Consider the following 20878-nt stretch of genomic DNA (forward strand, 5'->3'; position numbering starts at 1 on the left):
CTGGTTCCTCAGCTAAGCCATACTATCATTTTGCTTCTCTTTTAAACTGAGCTTTGTAGCTCCCTCTCACAGTGACTATTTTTTTATATTTAAAATATAAATTACAAAACACACAACCAATAACAACAACAACAACAACAATAATAATTCAATCAAACAACCAAAACATAACACATTTAACTTTGTAACTTAACCTCAACGTGCACCCATCACCCGTGGGACCTAAAACCCTCCTTATCTCTTTACTTTTTATTATCACACATTTTTATTCTTAATAAGCCCTCTTCTCCAGAAAGATAATATATATTGATCTGGTTTTACTCCCTTCCCTTTAACAAAAACGTATTCTAGAAATTCACCCCATATAACATCAAAATCGTTCCTTTTCACCAAACCCTTTTTATATTTTAGTTCGCTTGTCAATTTATCATTAATAGCAACACAGTGACTATTTAAAAAGCAGGCAGAACATGAACTAACAATAAGAATAGGGCTGTGATGCTGTCTGGATGCTGATTTCTGTGCTCTCCCACCAGACAGCTGGAGGGTGTTTTGACAAGCTCCAGCCCTGCTCTCTGTGTGTTGAGGTCAGCAGCAGTGAGGACAATCATGGAGTAGTTTAAAACCATTGCTTGAGTTTGGGGATTGAAGACTGGAAGTGCAGAAGTGCACAAAGTCATAAAAAGCAAGAGCTATAAAGTACACTAAAGAGACTGAGGAAAATGGAATTTAAACAGATTATCACTTGCCTCTTCTCTTAGTGTTAAAGAAAGCTGAAAATTGGCAGCAGAGACATAATGAAACCAGGTCTTTGATTCCTGACATATTGGATCAGCTTGGAGAACACAACACCAAGCTCACAGACTTGCAAGATGCTTTGGACCAAGTTGTTGATGACATCAGACAAACAGCCAGTATAAATAACGAAAGCATTGCCAAACTCCAAGTGCATGAGGTACCATGCAGTCTATTGTTTTAGAACTGTTATATTTTATCATATTTTATCATTTTTAACAGTGTAAAATGTTGACAGTAAGCTGTCAAGACAACCTTGTTTGCTGTATGATCTATGGTGTGTGTACAGCTGTATTTGAACATGCTAGGAGGAATAACCAGATATTGGGTGCATTCATCACACCTAATAGCAAGTCACATAGACTGACTTCGAAGGGAAGTGTGCTCAGTTCCTTGTCCATACACTCTCCAACAAGTCTTGGGGAATGTGCTTATCACAACAGGATTTCATACGTTGTGTACAAGTTCCCACCAGTTCAGAAGAATGTCCACAGTTCAGTTATGATTTGTACGTTGTCTGGGCTGTATACATTTTTCTCATGTAAGAATGAAAAGACAATTTGAACTACTGATGCTGTTTCAGAGAGCTAGGAGGAATGGTGTTGGGATAATGGCAGTGAATGAGTTAAAAAGTCTCTTGAATACTGACTCTGTTAACTCTAAGAAAGATGGAACCTCCTCCCATTTTACAAGTTACATTCTGCACTTTAGAAGTATCACACGATATTTATTTCAGAATATTTATCATCAAAATGTTCTAATATTAGAATATTATTCATAGGGCTATGCAGTACAAACAAAAAATGTTTTGGAGCACAGAGGAGCATATACTTATCTTTTGTCTGCAACATCTTAAGGCAAATGCATCTTTTCCAGGGATCACACAGCAGATTAAGATTTTGCAGACTGGTACTGACGTGGTGGCGCTGCGGGTTAAACCGCTGAGCTGCTGAGCTTGCCGATCGGAAGGTCGGCGGTTCGAATCCACGTGAGGGGGTGAGCTCCCGTTGCTAGTCCCAGCTCCTGCCAACCTAGCAGTTCGAAAACACGCAAATGTGAGTAGATTAATAGGTACCGCTTCGGCAGGCAGGTAATGGCGTTCGTTTAGTCATGCCAGCCACATGACCACGGAAGTGTCTACGGACAAACGCCGGCTCTTCGGCTTTAAAACGGAGATGAGCACCACCCCCTAGAGTCGGACACAACTGGACGTAATGTCAAGGGAAACCTTTACCTTTACTTACTACGTTTGTACTCCCATGTACTCCTCTGAAGCATTTTTTAGACACCGTATCTAAAGCACTGCACAATCTTCATTAATAAATATTTTTGTTCTAGTAATGGTCATTAAATAAACTCTGCTTCCAAATTTCAGTTGTGTCCAGTAAAGTATTTACTGTATTAGTTTTACTGTGGATCCAGACATCTAATTAATTACTCAAAACGATAAAACAGTGATTGGAATGTATCCAGCCTATCTAAGAAATTGTTGTTTCCTCCTCACAGAAGCAACAAGAAATATTGGAGGAAGAGATCGATGCTTTTAACAATACTCTGGGAACGGCCAGAGGCATCCTAAATGTTTCGCAGGGAACCAGCTTTGAAGCGAATGAGGCAATAAAGGTGATTTTCTTTTTAAATAAACAAAAATCTACTATTTACCTAGTCCACATAGTTTACACCTTTAGATTTTAACACAATCTTCAAAATGCAGCATTACACAAGCACCACCTTCAGCAAGTCTTAGCAGATACTATGATTTACAATAACCCTGTTTTTATGAAAAGCAGGGTTGAAGTGATGCACAATGAGCACTTAACCACAGTTCAGATTGCAATCCCATACACCCTAGATTAGGAGTAAATCCTCCTAAAGTAGTGAAAAGAACTTCAGAATAAATACAATATATTTCACTGGCCACATTTGAATGGGAAGTTCAAGAAGATAGGTTCAGCCCCACTAGGTAGACCAGACCAGGAAACCAACTCCACAGAAAGGCTAAAATTACTTTTATTGCGACTGATTATAGCAACAGAATTTTGGAGGTCTGATTGTGCTGTACCTTTTCCTCCTCCAGCGGATTAGGGAAGCGTCTGCCTGAGCCACTTCCAAATGTTATCTCAATCTGGACTTTAAAAGTGTTTCAGCTCCTTTTGCCTAGGTTCCTGCATATTTCCAACAAGGTCATCTCCCCACTCTCCACAGTGGGGACCTGAGTTGTATGCAGTAGTGTTGAGGCCATGGCTGATCTATAAAATAGAAAGGTGCCTGAGTGGGTCAACATACTGCTTCTAAGCACTCTTTTCCCTCACATAGAGCCAAATGATTTACTAGGGAGCAGAGAATGATGAACCAAATAGGATGCCGGATGAATCACCTGGAGAAAGTCTTGGAATGGCATGGGTTTACTACAGTGTGTGACCCCCATTTGAAGGCCCATTTAAATTCCTACGGTGCTGCAGTGAAAGCAGCCAAGAGTGTTTACTTCTCTGTCTCCATTGAATCTGCAAAGAATAGGCCAGCTTTGGTCTTCCATGCAGGCCAAGATGTTGGAGGGAGAAAGCTAAATCAGTCAGCAGCATGCTATACATAGGCATCTGTTCCTAACTGTGATAACATCAGAATGAGAAAATTGGCACTGTAAAACAAGCTCCGCTCTTTTGCACTTACCTTACAATTTCAGCCGCAAGCACATAAAGGGCAGAGTCTGCATTGTGATGTTGTGAGGTAGACTTCATCACTTATCCCCATCCCTGCTCCCACAGACATTTATGAAGCTGTGAACAATTTGCACTGTTTTTTCTGGACAAAGTCAACTGGTTTTGTCTCAATGAGGCTCCAGCGTAGTGGCTGGTCATAGGGATGTAACTTAGGCAACTCTTTTCATCTTATTTTGAATTCTTTTTGGGTTGTAGATCTTAAGGATATGGACAGGGTGTGTAGAAAGATGAGGGTCACTAAGTTCTTTCTCTCCTAGATTAAACTGGCCTCTACAAGTCTAGTCCCATGATTAAGGGAGTTGATCAATGCTTCCTTACAGGAAGAATTCATTCCTCCTTGCCTAGAGGAGGCAACAATAAGGCCTGTACTGAAGAAATCCTTGACCTAGGACATGAGTATAATTATAGGTCAATCTCAAACATCCCATTTCTGGAAAAGATGACCCAGAACATGGAGGCTTTGCAATTCTGTCTTATCTCACTAGCTGAACAGCAAAAGAGAGAGAGCAAGTCCACAACAAAAGCAGGAGTGATTGCCTGAAACCTCTGTAGGGTCATTCATCCAGCTGGAGGCACTGGCAAAGAGAAAGCCAAATTGTGATCCTGGATCATAAGAGCCAGCCAGGCTGAAGTACACGTAGCCACAAGCAAGCATAGTTACAATCAGCTCATTGTTAATCAGCAGTTACTGACAAAGAAAGACTGCCAGGTTCAGGCTTAAATGCTGTAATAGGAAGTGTGTCTTCTGAGCCATCTAGCTAGGAGTAACCAACAGGTCTTAAGAGCAGATGAGTAAAGAAATGGTTAACAGAAGATAGACAGAGCGACAAGGAGACAAATTAAAGTTCCCAGTGTTCAGGTAGAGAACAATACTATTATTTATAAAGAATAGAGGTTAAAAGTTAGATGCTAAAACCTAATTATAGAAATGATGTGTAATGATGTTCCAGAGAAATGAAAAAATAAAGTATATTTTTTTCTTAAAGTATTATGAAAAAATAAGTATACAGATAGCATATAGCACCATTATATAAGGTAAGAAATAAAGAGCAAACCCCTAGAAATCCAGAGGTAAGATAGAAAAGATTAATGAATAAGAGTTCACGTTCTTGTTTGTAACAGAATCAAGTTTATTTCATATGCATTTAGTAATAAAACTTTTCTTTTCCCAATGGAAGCCAAACATGGCCTGGAGATTTCTATAAAAATCATGACATGCACCTCCAAGAAGTTATGTTTCCTCTGACTCTCATCCTTTAGAAAATGCAGCTCCCTTTCCAAGTTTTTAATTGGTAGATGATTTTAGTACATTTTATTGTTCATTTTCTAACTTTTGATATGCTGTTTTTGTTTTGAATGTTTTTAGCTGCTTTGAATGCTCACTGGGTATAAGTCAATTAATCAAATAAATAAAATGATGGTCATAGTCAATTCTCCTGAGGTTTGTGGAGTCTGTAAGTGCACAAATATTTCAAAAGAACCTCAGAGGAATAACATTAAAAATTGCTAAATAAGGTCTATATTCATTTATATTAAATGTTTATTAAAAACTACTTCGTAATACCCTAAGCCTTGAGGAACACAGATGTCAACTGATAATCTGTCATCCACCATCATCAGATGTACAACTGAGTATCAGCTGATGATACTCAGCTGTACATCTTGACCCTGGACTGACCAAGCAATGCTATCAAGGTCTTGTCCCAGTTCTCAGAGCAGGAAAGATCTGGGTGGGGAGGAACAGGCTTGAAGTCAACTCTGACAAGAACAAGATAGAGTGGCTATGAGTTCTTTGTTCTTCCAGTAGCAGGGACTTGACATCTTTAGTTCTGGATGGGATTGCACTTCCACAGACAGAACTATCGTATAATTTGGGGGTCTTTATGAACTCTCAGTTCCTGCTCCAACTGCAGGTGGCGCCTTGGCCTTTGCCCAGATTCATTTGGTGCTCCTGTTGCACCCACTCCTGGATTGGGACTCCCTTCTCACAGTCATTCATGCCTTAATCATCTCACCTTTGGACTACTGCAGTGTGGTCTATGTAGGGCTGCCCTTGAATCTAAATTGGAAACTGCAAGTATCCAGAATGCAGCTGGAGGGCAGTAATGGCTATGCCTTGGTATGCCCAGGTGACACCTCTGCAGCATGAGCTACAGTGGTTGCAAGTGTGCTTCTGAATACAATGCAGGGTGCCAGTTATAACCCATAAAACTCTTCATGGCATAGGGTCTGGTTACTTTCTCCCATTGTATTGGCCGTCCCCATATGATCCAGCAGAGTAGGCATGCTCTGGGTCCCTTCCTTGAAACACTATCATCTGATGGGTCCCAGGAAATGTGACTATAGTGCCTATAAGTATTATACCCCAGAGGTTCACATTGCCCCAACCCTGCTGTCCTTTGAGCAACCTTTGAAGACCTGGCTCTCTCCCCAGCCCCTGGGAGGAGGAACGGCTTCTGAGATGAGTTTTCATTATCATGCCTCGTTCCTCTTGGTTTGCCTCATTTTTATATGGTCTTGCTATTTTATTGGGGGCTTTGTAGGCTGTTTTTATTGTATGCCACCCAGAGTCGGTTGAGTTGGACAGCTCTGTAATTGTAGATGTATTGTATTCATACTGTAGATGAATACGCTCGTCCAACTAGTGTCTGGGCTATATATTTTTAACCGAGGTTGGAGTTACGTAACTGAATGTTTCTCTTTATCCAACTCCCCATTAATAAATAACAAAGAAAATTAATAATAAAGAAAATAAAGACCTATCACCAAGAAGGTTTTTATTCTAGCTGTGTTCTTTGTTGCAGTTAAGTTTTTCACTATGGAAAAGTGTTCAGTTAAATGATGCCCAATTTGAATGGATATATTCTGTCATTTCAATGAGGATCCTTTTATCACTTTGTCTACCTAATTTGGAAAGATTTTTTGCAAATTGTAAAAAAAAAAAATCATGGCTACTTTTTCTTTATTCTTTTCGTTTGGTCAGAATGCATCCAGGCTTTATGCAGAAATAGACGGAGCTAAAATACAGCTACAGGACAAACAGGCCAACCACTCAAGGTTTGATGAAGATTTGGTTGAAAAGGCCATGAAATACGCACAGGGCCTTCATGACCTTGCAGATAATCTGGAGAGGTAACTTTCAAGTGTATTAGGCCAAACTCTCTTTCTGTAATAAATTGGCACGTTCTGAACAATTGGAAATCACACTTAAGTCCCATTGATCTCAGGGAGACAGAATTATGTGTGAGATTAACTGTTCTGTTGAAATCAGTGGGTCTTAAAATGCTCCACATTGACTTAATAATGCCAACTATTTTTAAAAAGATATGATAATTATGAAGCAAATGTTACATCAACAATATTTAACATTAAAATACAAACACTATCTTATCCCTGTTACAGTATGGTGCTTTAGGAAACCATGTAAAGTCTTTTATTATTCCTGTAACATGGTTGGTGAGTCACTGAATGATTGTGTTTCCTAAGACTATCTAGTAAGTTAAGGGCTGAAGTGAAACCTAAACAAAGCACTGCTTATCTCATAGTTTACGTCTTTTAGCAACTATGTCACACCAGTTCTCAATACATGACTGAATTTGTTAAGTTGTGGGTACACAGCGATGAGATCCTTTACTTCAGAACTGTTGAGTGGGAATGCTAATTGACTGATGAATGAGCCTGGAGACGATCTTAACATCTCCCATGTCCTGATGGATCATGCTAGTGAGGGAGGGTTAGACAGAGAAAAACTAAAACTACTGTAAGGTTGTTTTCAAGCCAAGTTTGACTCCTGGTGACTTGCATACAGTTCTTTTGGCATGACATGGAAGTAGTTTGCCCTTGCCTTCTTCCAGAATGTTTTCTGGCTTCTCAGCGTAGCTTATAGCCCTGATGCTGCTGATGGCCCTCCATTCAAGCAGTAATTAGAACCAGCCCTGCTTAGCTTTCTAGATCAATCTAGGCTGGTTGCCTCCTAGATGTGCATCACAGTAGTACAGTAAGGATAATAATAGCTTCCAAGGGGCAGTACTGACAAATATATAGTGATCTTGAACAATATACTGTATATTTTATCCCTTCCCCTTCTCCCTCCCTTTTCTCTGTTACAGGACTTTTCATGGTGTTGACACAAATGGATTAGTACAGAAAGCACTAAATGCTTCCAATGTACATGAAAATATAATTAATTATATTAATGAAGCCAATCAAATGTCTGCCTTGGCATTAAATACTACAGAGCGAGTCAATGATGTAAGTAATAGTATTAGGTATCTGGATTTTTGTGTCTTTGGGATAAGGTAAAATTTGCATCTTTTGAAAATCCCCACATCTGGAAAATCATATAGATTTCCCAAAGATGGTAGACTGCTCTTTGCCAAATTCATTTATATGCTGCCTCTAATTTTATCTATGCCATTACAGTTTCAGCTTCAAGGACAGAAGTTGCTAGGGATTCTGGGATTGAAGTTCAACACACCTAGATTGCATCAGGTTCAGAACTGTGTAAAAACAAGATACTATGAGGCACAATGCGTTTACCTACTTCTCTTTTATTTCGATATGGGCTAGGGCTATTCCATCTTGAAAGTCCTTTGTTTTTATGGAAATAGGAGCAAAATGCCTCCTTGAACGCTTTCATAATGCAAAGGAGCACCCCATCTCTAATCATTGAAATGAAGAAGCCATGTTGCTTAGTTTGGCTGTAACAGCTTCTGCATACATATTTATGAGGCAAATCAAACCCATTTTGACTCTGTAAAAGCACAGTGCTGCACATCTGCTAGGTTCTTTGCTGGGCTGAAGCAATGCAATCTGTCTCCAGGAGGTGATGCTTCTCCAGGAGGTCAGTGAGCCCCTTTTAGGAGCCATAAGCTGATGCCTTCATATCTTGCTTCTGGGCTTCCCAAAGATTTGGGGGTAGCCAAGTGCTGTTGGATCTTTGTTCTGCTCTGTTCTTAATGGAGCTTGAACAAGAAACATTTCTATTAGTCCAGGTTGTGCCCAGGGTCTCTAAACATATAGCTGGAAAGTATGTGGCTTATGTTATAATGCCTGAGAGCAAATAAACTTCCTCTAAGGAGTACATCTCATTAATAGGTCATATACAATGTATACAGCAAAAACATTCAAAATTATTGCCTATTTCTGACCAATGAGAGGCAATTTCTTTTAGCTGGAAGCTCTGGGTAAAAAATTGTTTTATGTCATTTTCTAAACATTACATATACTCTGCATGTATTAACAATTGTTCTGGTTTGGATCCAGATCTTTCATGAATAGAAATCTGGTCAAAGCATTTTTCTGCTAAAATGGGGATGCATTTGTCACCAAGTGTTATCAATTGCCCTTTCCTTCTGCTGCCTCTTTTCCCCTCAAGAAGGAAATCTGGAGAATCAGGGTACCTTTTATTACAACATGGGAGGAAGCACTGGGGGCTGCAGAGTAAAGCAGGAATCTCGTGAAAAGCTACTGTATCTTGGCTCGTTCTCCAGACAGAATGCATTTTCTATTCATGGAAGGGCAAATCCAGCATTGTGATGTTGTGTCCAAGATTCATGGGCACTTTCCTTAACGTCAATATGAAATCCATTGCAAACACTAAAGCAGTATGTTTGTACTGAGATATTTCTGTACATAAAGGTCCACTGGATGGAAGTGATTGCCTCATAAATATCAGATGCAGCTAATTGTGCTTCCAGACAGATATCTTTTAGTGCTAACAATCAAAAGATATCATGCAGCTGCTCCATCTTTTTCTCAAAAGATTATTTATGGTCAGGAAAAAAGTAGAAAAAGCAAATAGAACAAGAGAGGGTTATAAATGAAAGCCTTCATCTGAATTCCCCATAAATTCCATGAATGGGACAGGTTTATTGTATAATAGTAGCCCCATTTGGAAGCCCCCCAAAATGTTTACTTTCATGATGTCTAATGTTGACTCTCTCTCTCCCTCTCTGAAATAAATTTGTAGGCTGCTGTTGGAATTGACACTCAGATAACTTACCACAAAGAGAAAAGCACAATGCTTCTTGGTGAAGCTGGAAAACAGCAAGAGGCAGCCAACGCTAGTAAATATAATCCTTTCTCTTGATTCATATGTCTCTCTTAACCTAGAACAGCTCTGTAAATAGAGAACATCCCGAAGAAGAAAAATGTTGACATAAGCGATTTAATCATGATCCCCCACAAAGGGTTCTGCAATTTAAAATCTTGAATATTTTAAGCCCAGCCAAGACTGCTCTAATAAACATACATTACTTTATCCATGTTACATCTTTTTATTCTCTATAAATAACACGCAAGAAATGTTGACTATTATCAGGCCATATGAAGGATTTACAGAGTGTCTATAGTATTTCTGCAGCAATAGAAAACAGTGGGGCCTTGCCGGAAGCAAAAACAAATGCTTTCACATTTGTGGTGTTTACTTCAGGATAATGCAAACTACATGGTTTTTTTAAAAAAACAAATTTTTGAAGAAAATTTCAGATTGCTTTAGGAAGAGCCAATACATGTTTTGGAGGAGGTCAGTGAAAAAAATTGTATTATCTAACACTTAGTATATACCATCAAATAAGTCCCTATGTTACAATGTGGTGATTAGAATCCTTTACACTGATGTCTTTGTGATGTCTTATTACTTTGTGATACCTTACTATAATTAGATAAATGCCTTTGTCACTCAAAGCAGAAAACATTGTTTCTACATTTTGTTTCTTCTACTGTACAGATGATTTAGCTGTTACAGAAACAGGCATACAGATTAATGGAACACTTGCCAGGAAGAATGATGTTACAGGCCGCTTGATGAAAGTCCTCACAAAAATGCATACATCAGAGCAAGGTCAGGAAATAAATTGTACAAAATTGTAATCAGGTGAATCTGATTAAAGAACAAATGTATACTAGAGATCCCCTTAAGTGATTATTTCAGGTATAATGTAAATCAAATCCTATTTTGCTGATATTCATCAACAGTTGAATTGACTGGTTGTGCTTTGAAGATTATTTGAAAGAAGTCCTTCAGATTTCACATGTATGTGAGAACAGCACCTGTCTACTATTCATTATAGCAGCTCAATTTCTTTCAGCCTTCCACATCAACCTGAAAAAAAAAGACATTGTTGCTTTAAGAATCACATTAGCTATAATTAGTTGATTCCTAAAATAGTGACATCGTTTTTTTCAGGTTGATGTGGAAACCAGAAAAAAATGGGCTACTTGAATGAACAGAGGGATTGTGTTCATGTAAGTTCCTAATCATTTTTGAAGAGCATACCACATAATATGCATATCTGTCTACTGAATGTTCTTGATAATTTGATAATTACCACTAAAGTACACAGGCAGGATTAATAGATTATTGATACATTTAAGTAACTGTTGAAGGAGTTCTACTCAATGTATAAAATAATTAAATATATTTACTATCATTCCTGCCTGCTATATGCATCCAGTGACACAGATTAATTCTTCCAAAAATCCATGTTCCTATAAATCAGTTTCCTACAATACACAGCAAACTATTTACATATTTAGTAGATGACAAATCTATGTTCATTTACAAGATCTAATGAATGCACTTGCGCTGGGGGCCACCCTGATTTAAAAAAAAAAAAAAAAGCACCGTACTACATGATCATTATTTCCCTGTCACAGAGCTTTATGTTTACAGATCACCTGAAGCGGTTTGAGCAGTTGCAAGCTATTGCTATTCAGGCTAAAGAAACAGCTGCCACCATAACTTCCACCACTGATCCAATGGCTGAGAATGTGACAAAATGGTCGCAAGATCTGCACAACTTTAAACCTGAAAGAGCAGCTTATGAACGTGCCACAGTCACAACGAGGGATACAGGTATTGCAATGGGAAGTGCAATTGAAATGTTTCTTGCAATGTACAGCACCGGCCTTCTGTTTTGAGTACACTGATTCTGGATTGTGTAGACTGAATTGCAAGACTAGTTGTGAATGGAAGAGAGGAACATCATATAGTACTTAGGTCTGAAGTCAAACTATTCACCCGGTTAGTCAGGAATTATTAGTCAAGGACGGAGGTCAGAATCAGTCCAGGGACTGTGGTTGGCTGCACACTAAGGATGCTCTGGCTTGGCAGATCAGATTAAGCCTCTGAGTTGGCGGCTCCAATCCCTATTGTAATGGTTCTCAGCTGAGATCCCCTAGAGGTAGAGGTAGAGGTAGAGATATACACACATACACATACACCTAATTTTTGAGAGTTTTTACATAGATAAAAGACAAATACAGAACTACATAAAGAAAAGAGAGGAAAAAAGAAAAAAGAATGCAGAAAACGATAGAGTTACAGAAAGAAAAGAGATAAAGAAGCAACTTCAGCCCTTCTTTACAGAAGTTACAAACAAACTCATTATCCCTCCTCCCTCTTTAACATTCCAATAATCCTTTCAGCCCCTTATTTAATCCTTTTTCAATCATCAAATCCAGAAATCACCATTTCACTTTTTTCCATTTTTAGCAAAAAGTCCATAAAAGGTTTCCAGTCTTTTATAAAAGTACTTATCGTTTTATCCCTGACCAAGCTGAGATCCCCTTAACTGCCTTGCATTTTACATTTTGAGTAAGAGACAGCATTTAATAAAACTTTGTTTCTTCAGTTCTGTGAAATACAGTTGACTGATGTTAATTTATCTGTCCCCATAAGGACACACCTAACATTGAAAATTGTTCTGTACATACCTAATTATACTGGGCAAAGTGATAACATTTTAATTGGATTTCTGCAGCAGTCAGGGTCACAACTGCTAGGCCCATAAGACATAAAATGGGTTGTGGTTTTTACCTAAAGTAGAAAAATCATGTATATGTATCTGTATCAGCAGATTCTCCCATTGCTGAGAAATTAGTGTTAATATGCATCCCTTAAACAATCCAGCGGGTGCACTGTGAATGGTTGGCTAACTTCCAGTGAGGTCATGAGCCATTTCCCCTTCACTGGGGATCTTGACATTTAAAAAGTTATGTCTTGAAAAAAAAACATTTAATTGGCTAGAATTGTAAGATATTTGAAAACAAAGCCTCCAAGCTCTACCATAGTTAAACAATCCACTAACTCATATCTTTCTAAAAATGTACTATCATAAAAGATAAAGAGATCAGTCCACACTGGTCGTCTTTGGTGCAAGCACTAGAATGCTATGTATTCATTGAATGCTAATTAACAGCTGTGCCATTATTTTTATTAATCATCATCATCATCATCATCATCATCATCATCATCATCTCTTAGCCTTCAGAAACCAAGCAGCTGTCTTGTTTTATTTCAAATAACAGTGAGGAGTCTCACAGAAGTTGTCCCACAGCTCCTAGATAAGCTGCGCATAGTAGAAGGGAAAAGGGCAGCAAACAATGTATCAGCCAGCATCCAGAGGGTCCGAGAACTCATTGCCCAGACCAGGAGTGTGGCTAACAAGGTAAAGATGCTGCAGGGGAAATTGGGAGGGTTGGAGCCAGCAAGAGGGGAAATGAGGAGCCTGGGAGCAGACAAGACCATTAGGGAAACAACGTACAAGTGCCATCAACAGCCCAGCAAGAGAAATGGAAGTCCATTACATGAGAAGGGCGAGAGAAAGGAATGTAGGATTTAAACCTTGGGATGTGCATGCCCGTACGCACGGCTTCTTAGAAGCTGATCTCCATTGTTAGTAGGGCTACTTGAATCTGCTATAGAACCATGTATACTCAATTCAAGCCCTCAACTTTTCAGAGAGAACTTTTCAACATAGCTAGAGTTCCTAGAGGGAGATTTATTGGATTGTGGCCCTACTGAAAACTCGGAGTCAGAGACTCTGACACCTATAGCAAAGAGCCTAATGCTATCTCTGAATCTCTTTTAGTTAAATCATATATTGCCAATGGATGACTCTGGGCAGTAGCAAAAGGTTAACTGTGAAGTTATTCTAGTCTAAGTGGTAGAATGGCTGATATAATACTGTTATGGAAGTCCTGAAGTCCAACACAAATAGAGTGTACAAATCAACCTTTCATATTTGAGGACTTTTTAAAAATCATTTAAATCTGCACATGGAAAATGATCGCTTTGGTACTTATTTATTTGTTGATTTAAGGTTATATATATATCCCACATGAGGTTCCACAGAACTTACAGCACAAAAGGATTTTGCCTGACATAAATGTAAATGAATACCTATATATAAATGGATACTTTATTCATGAAAATGGCCTCAGCTTCATTACCATTTTGCACTAATGAATCTGAGTATGTCAATATGTATACAAAGCAAGGCACTATTTTATCCACAGGACAATCACGTCAATAGAATACAATCCTGGGCAAGTCTGAATCTAACTCTTTGAATGTATGTTATATTTTAACACAGTTCATAGTTTATTAATTTTTACAAACAATGTTAACATCCTGTCCATGAAATAATGCATTAAAATAAAAGGAAGTATTATATTCTTTCATTTCCTCCCAAAGGATATCTCCCAAGATATGTCTGACATTTCACTTACATATTTCAACTTACAGGTTCAAGTGTCAATGACATTTGAAGGTCACTCAGCAGTTGAAGTCAATCCTCAAATGAATGTGGAAGACTTAAAGGCTTTCACATCTTTAAGTTTGTATATGAAGTTTTCTGAAAAAAATCCACAGCGGAAAAAGCCTCAAGATCAGTTTGTTCTGTATTTAGGAAGCAAAACTGTAAGTTACCTGCTAGATGTATGGTGGTTTTACAAACTTTACAGTTTGGGGATTTTTTTTTCATCAAAATGGCTTTAGGTACCAGTGAATCAGGCCCAATCCCTCAGAACTGTCCACCTGCCTGTCCCCAACAATAATCTGTGACTTTTTGATTTTGTCCATCCACCTTATCTGCTTTCCTCCACTTCTTTTACTTACCTCAATCTTGCCAAACATATTGTATATACTTGTGGATAACCCAGTCCATGGATAAGCTAACCCTCAAATTTTTAACCAAAATATAAAAAATGCACCACTTGCAGATAAGATGACCCTGGAAATTTTCTTGTTTTAATTTTCACAATTGGCTTATTTGTGAGCGGCACATTTTTCATAGTATTTTGGTTAAAAGTTTGAGGGTCAGCTTGTCCACAGATGGGCTTATAAGTGAGTATATACAAGTACTTTAAAAAAGTATTACCATATATACTTGCAGATAAGCCCATCCACAGATAAGCCAAACCCAATTTTGGGGGTGTATTTTGGGACCTAAAATTCTCGGCTTATCCACAAGAATATACAGTTGTCTTTTTTTTTTTTTAGTCCTTCAGCTTATCTTTGTTGTCATAGAAATATCCTTACCCTTCATGATTTTCTCTTTGTCATTATCTTCCTCTCTAGAATGAATATCTTTATTCTCCAGCATAAGGACCATCTTTATATATTCTTGCAGTAGCATTCAGGGGGAACATCTCAAACAAAAAAAATGGCAGTTGTGGCATCATGTAATGGTGTGTGGGAATGACCTTGAGGGACGAGGGGAAGAGATGCTGCCTAGGGAACTATCAGATAAAAGAGGGAGGAGCCCACAACTACTTAATAGTCAGAGAAAGAAACTTAGGAAGGATCCACCCTAATTGATCAGGCTATAAAAAGAGATGGTGGGAGATTTGTACTTTCAGACTTGCGAGATTCGGTTAATGTAGCCTTACAATAAAGTAGAATTAGCTCAATCTTTCCTGTCTGGTTTACCTGGGAGGGCTGACACGTCATGACTGAAAGCACACCCCTTTTGTAGTGAATCAGTGTTGTGTGCACAGAGGGGAGGCTTCGACTGGAGTGCTACAACCATCATCTTGCCTAGTTTGACCCTGCCCTTCACAGACTCCATTGTATTCTTGAAAACCAAAACTGTTGATTACCTTCACTGTGAGTTCAGTGTGCATACTGGCTGATATTATTTCTGTTTTCTATTTGACATTAACCCAGAGTTTTCACTTTCTGTTTTATTTATAAGAAGACTCTTATAAGTCTTCTTTACTTTGAACTGACAAAGTAGTGTTTCCTGCATAAGTCAAATTGTTAGTATTTTGGTCTCTTATTTTGATTCCAGCTATCATCTCTCCAATCCTAACATATTTACATTATAATTGTAGAAATTAAACAGATTTGGGTAAATATGCATCCTTTTCTCATTCCATTTTCTGAACCATAGTGTTTCTCCAAACTGAGTTATTAACAAGAGCTTCTTGTTATTGTAAAGATTCCTCAAAAGAACAACCAGGTGTTCTGGTATACCCAGTAACCCTAACTCTTAATGTAGTCCACATTCTGGCACAATCTAACCAATCAGAGGCCTTGCTTTAGTAAATAAAGCAATGGTAAACCTCCTTAAATTCTCTTCTCTTCCACTATCCATGTTAGCTCTCTGATCTCATATCACTGAAACATGCCTGTTCTCTCCATCCACAGATTTTCTCATATATAACCTTTCTCTCTCCATATTTAGCTCTGCTCTTCAATAGAAGATCTTAAGCAAAATTTTACTTGCTTGAGGAGTTAATGGTTCAGATGCAGTTTCTCTTGCATCTCTCTTCTTCAGTGTAGGGGCATACACCAATCTTTTCCAGACTCAAGTCTTCACAGTTTCATTCCACATGTGTTGACTTAGAGTTGTTAGTGCTTAACTGCTTTCCTCCTGCTGTTTTAAACAGTTCAGTAGGTATCATCTGTGCCTGGTGCTTTCTTATTTGACAGCTGGTCTATTGGAACCATTCTTTCCTGAATATATTGCCTCTTTACAAATGTTTCTGTCACTTTGTAAAGGGTTTTAGCATAGCTTTTCTATCTTCTTTTAACGTTATTTGCCTCTATTAAATTTATTCCAAGATTACTCTTGAATCCTAGATCTCAATTTTCCTACAATTTCTTTTCATAATAGCACAGAGGAAATTAGTGATTTGCAAACACAGCAGTCTATCTCTGCTTTTTTTCAATTTCTTCTACTGTTTTCTTGCCATTCTTGAATCTATGCAAACAACAAACCATATTATCTGTTTCAGTGCAATATTGTAGGCAGCCAACACTGCACAGTATACTAAACAGCAATTAGTGCATTTCAGCTTTCAGATATCAGCACTGGGCTGCCAGCCATGTAGGTATTAAACCTTCCAACTCAGATTTAATTATGAGTATGCACTTTGCCATTTTCCATGCTTCCAAAAACTGTTTAGTTCTGTTCCTTGGCATAAACTGTTCTCAGGACTGCATTACAAATTCAAGCAAAATAAATAGCATATGACAACAACATCAACTGCATATCAAGAAGAGACTGGTGACACAATCAGTTAACAAAGTCAGATATAGTACAAAGTCAAGTGATATCCCAGAGTCACATGGTGAATTCACTATGAAATCTGAAGTGATAAAAGTACATACAACCAGGCTAAACATTGGTTCAACAGTCATTGATTCAACACTTTTTCCCCTCTGATTTGATGTCACTTCCTGCTTTTTTAGGAATACAGTTATGAAAAATAGTGCATTAACATTAATATGCTAGTTTTACTATATTCCAGGACTGGGCAGTTTGAAGCCTTAGAATCACGTGAGCCCCTGAACATTATTTATATGACCCTCCCAAGGCCCCCTCTAATCTCAACTCCTGGAAAAGCATGAAAATTGTAGTAGAAACCCTAAAGTAGATTTTAACATAGCTTACAAGGAAAAGAAAAAGCATATTTTTCCCCAAATCCACAGGGGGGGAAATTGGCTCCACCTTTTTATCCCTTCCTGCCCATTTTGGCCCTTACCCCAACTTCGAAAAAAGAAATTAAGTGCAGTTCCTGGCTATTAAAAGCTTGCTTTTAAGTCAAGGTGCAATAAATTCCTCTGACACCGAGATGTTTAGCTTGATTAGATCCATACATTTTTGTCAAAGCTTTCCTGAGTTCAGCTTCCCTTACTCTCCACTAGATCATGCTTTTCAGGGTGCTGTGTTAACCATTTCTCAGAAGGATTACAAAGCTGCATACCAGGGTGTGATTGTATTCTCTAAGTTTTCCGATGTGAGGCAAATATTAGCTAATTTGCTTTTTATTTCTCTTGAAATCTTCACAAGCTTGTGTTATTCATTCCTTCTCTAGACAAAAAATTATATGGGTCTTGCAATTAAGAATGGGAACCTGGTGTACATTTATAATTTGGGTGTCGGTGATGTGAATATACCTCTAGATTCCAAGCCAATCAGCTCTTGGCCTACACATTTCAACCTCGTTAAAATAGAGAGGTAATATGATTGCATATGCTACTTTACTTACATGATTTTGTCATATATTCCTTATATGATTGGGTCAGAAAAACTCAGAACAAACTAAGTGCTTACTTATGTGGACTCTTGGAAAGATTATTAACAGTGTTAAGTGTACGTATTAACAACCTGACAATATAGCTATCCCTGCTCTACCAGCTTTTTTTTAATGATTACTACATATGCTAAAAAGTTTTAGAATGAAGGGTATTAAAATCCATTATAGGTAAATAAAATCAGCAGCAGAAGCATTCTTCCATTATTCTCCTTCAAAATATTTCAGACATTATCCCAAATAATCCTGAGACTTGATCTGTCAAAAACATAGAAAGAGTTCTTCAGTGAGGATATCAGTAACACCAGGCAAACTTTCATGGGAAAAAAATTATTCCTCATTGTCGATTGTCTCCTGAAATACACAGATACAGAAATTGCTTTTGTGCTGAGGAAAAGGGGGGATCTTAGGGACATGACCTTAAATGCATATGAGTATTTAGTGAACCCAATTTTTGTGATTTAAATTTAAATAACAGCCACGAAGGACCCCAAGCAGGACTAGCATGTTGAGGTTGGGATGAGTCTTATAATTTAGATGAACATGCCCTCAGCTAGGTTACTGATAGCCAGGAAGGAAGTTTCATTGGAATGTGGTTGAGAAAGTGCTGGGTTTATACTTATTCAATCAAAGCTATGAACAGGGGTTCCATTTTTGACTCTACTGTTCTTCAATAGGATTGGCAAGCATGGCAAAGTGTTTTTGACGATCCCTAGCCTTACCAGCACAGCTGAGGAAAAGTTTATCAATAAAGGAGAGGCTCCAGGTGATGCTTCTTTGTTGGATCTGGACCCTAAAAATACTGTTTTCTATGTTGGAGGAGCGCCTCCAGATTTTAAGGTAAGCATAATAATGTTTCTGCACATTGTCTCTGGGAATGCTCAGTCTTTTTTAAGGTTGGATTAACATTGACAGCTTTATCGTGAAACCCCTTGCAAAAAACTAAGGAATCTTTAAAAGACGATTATTTCCCAATGGATGTCATGACAGACATTTTAGAATTGATTTCAGTTTAGCAACAGATTTGTGTAACACTTTCACATGTTTTTTACTGAGATAAAGAAAGTACAAACTAGATCACAGTCTTGTTGCATTCATGCCATATGCAGCATTCCCTGCTAACAGTCTGCCTTTATTCTGCCTTGAATCCACTCAGGAAAGGTGGGCTATAATATTAATACTAGTATTAATAATACAATAATAATAATTCCCTGTTCAAGGTTGAACGGTAAATTGTTCAAAGTTGATAATAGCATAACTAGAATGGAAGAAGTTTGAATAACATACATTAGCACAGTTCAGAGGTTTTTAGCATTTTGAACAAGATTTTGAAGAAGATTGGAACAGCGTGGCAGACAGTGCAGAAAAGTGTTCAAGTCACAAAGAGAGGCTTGAAAAATAGAAAGAGAAAAAGAAAGGGAAAGGAAAAGGAAAAGGAAAAGGAAAACTTATCACAACAAAGAGCATATCAATATTCCTCATAAGACATGTTGCAGCAACTGTAGTTTTTATTTATCCATTCATCAAATTTATATGGCTGCCCATCTCACAGAAAAGGGACTCTGGTGTACGAGAAAACTTGTATTGAGGCTTTCTTTCCTTAACTATTTCTTTCTGTAAAGAAAAATGAGAACTAAAGTGGGCAAAAACAGGACAAGAAATTGAAGCCAATGAAATATAAATACTGTGGATTCCACAAGAAAAGCTTCATCTTGACTAGGGAGTGCAAGAGGGGGGATAAACTTGATGCAAAAAAAAAAAGAATATTTGGGACTGAGTAGGGAGGGCCCTAAATCAGTTTTGCAAGTGATGAGGAAATAATCAGTAACTAAGGGAACAAAAACCAGACCTTTATCAGTCCAGTCTAGATAGGAGTCGACTATAGTGTGATCGTGTTTAAGTAATTCAACAGGGGAAGTGAAGGCGGGAAAATACACTTTCACTCACTAAACTAAATAATGAGCCTTGGATACTTAGGAGATTGATCTGAACTGTGTGTTTTTCTCTTTAAAGCTCCCTCTGAGCTTGGACTTGCCTGGCTTTATTGGCTGCCTGGAGCTTGCTACGTTGAATGACGATGTCGTTAGTCTGTATAATTTCAAAAACATCTACAACATGACCAGCCCAGTACCTTGTATCAGGTAGTCAAAGGGTCTCCTTGGAGTTGGGTGGCCTTTACAAATCCAATAAATAAATAAAAATAGATAAATGAAAGTACTTTTACCTTGGGTATCATCTTTTCCATAAACAAAGCCTACCAAGTACCCAGACAGATCTAGAGCAGTTTCTGATTTTGAAGTCTCCAAAGCATCTGGACAGAGGAGAGACTTCTGTCGATCATCCAAGCTTTTGAACTTCCAGCAGCATAGGTCCAGCCAAAAACACGGGCTGATCCCAACTACACAATTAAAAGCCATCTGCCTACCACAGTAAGTAAATATTAATTCAACAAAAGGTAGAACCAATCAAAACTAATACATGCCCTGCTTTGGTGGGTAGGGCTGTACAATGTTTGATTCTTAACCAATCACTTCAAACTTCTCAGATACAAATACATAAAATAAAATGGGGAAGAAAGAAAGTGAGAGGCTGCACAGGTGCACAAAGAAGTGTGTGAGACCCCTTGTGCAGGTTATGTTGATGATCAAGCTTAGGAGATCAAAGGGAACCTTTCATATGAGAGACAAGGTGTTCATTGCTCTGACTGGTTATCAACTTGCTTCAGAATTCTGTGATTGGCTCATATCCTACATAGGCTCACATAACTCCCGACCAATAAACTTAGCTTTTGTGGGAATGGGATCAGAATCATTCTTTACATAGAAAATAATACAAGGAGCAGAAAATAATTTAATGTTTGTTTGTTTATTGATGGACTTTGACTTGTGTTGCTTTTGTTAGGCTGCTGGTTTTTGAAAACTTTGTTTTCCTACTTGGCTAATTCTATTAACTTTGACTACAGTTTTGAGGTTGCAATCATGTATATTTTCCCAACTGGGAAAAATATTGAAAGCAACACTGTATTATTTGAAATA

General features: G+C 38.0%; 1 protein-coding gene across 1 annotated transcript in view; it reads left to right on the plus strand.

Annotated features, from left to right (window-relative positions):
* LAMA4 (laminin subunit alpha 4) overlaps nt 1-20878 on the plus strand; it is a 111145-nt gene that overhangs the window by 62116 nt on the left and 28151 nt on the right. The window contains exons 11-22 of the mRNA XM_063310972.1: nt 762-955; nt 2302-2418; nt 6499-6647; nt 7625-7766; nt 9487-9583; nt 10246-10359; nt 11191-11373; nt 12828-12967; nt 14047-14220; nt 17625-17767; nt 18521-18683; nt 19857-19984. Coding sequence (XP_063167042.1) covers nt 762-955; nt 2302-2418; nt 6499-6647; nt 7625-7766; nt 9487-9583; nt 10246-10359; nt 11191-11373; nt 12828-12967; nt 14047-14220; nt 17625-17767; nt 18521-18683; nt 19857-19984 — 1744 coding nt within the window. The remainder of the gene's footprint in view (nt 1-761; nt 956-2301; nt 2419-6498; nt 6648-7624; nt 7767-9486; nt 9584-10245; nt 10360-11190; nt 11374-12827; nt 12968-14046; nt 14221-17624; nt 17768-18520; nt 18684-19856; nt 19985-20878) is intronic.

Source organism: Candoia aspera, chromosome 1, assembly GCF_035149785.1.
Source record: "Candoia aspera isolate rCanAsp1 chromosome 1, rCanAsp1.hap2, whole genome shotgun sequence".
NCBI lineage: Eukaryota > Metazoa > Chordata > Lepidosauria > Squamata > Boidae > Candoia > Candoia aspera.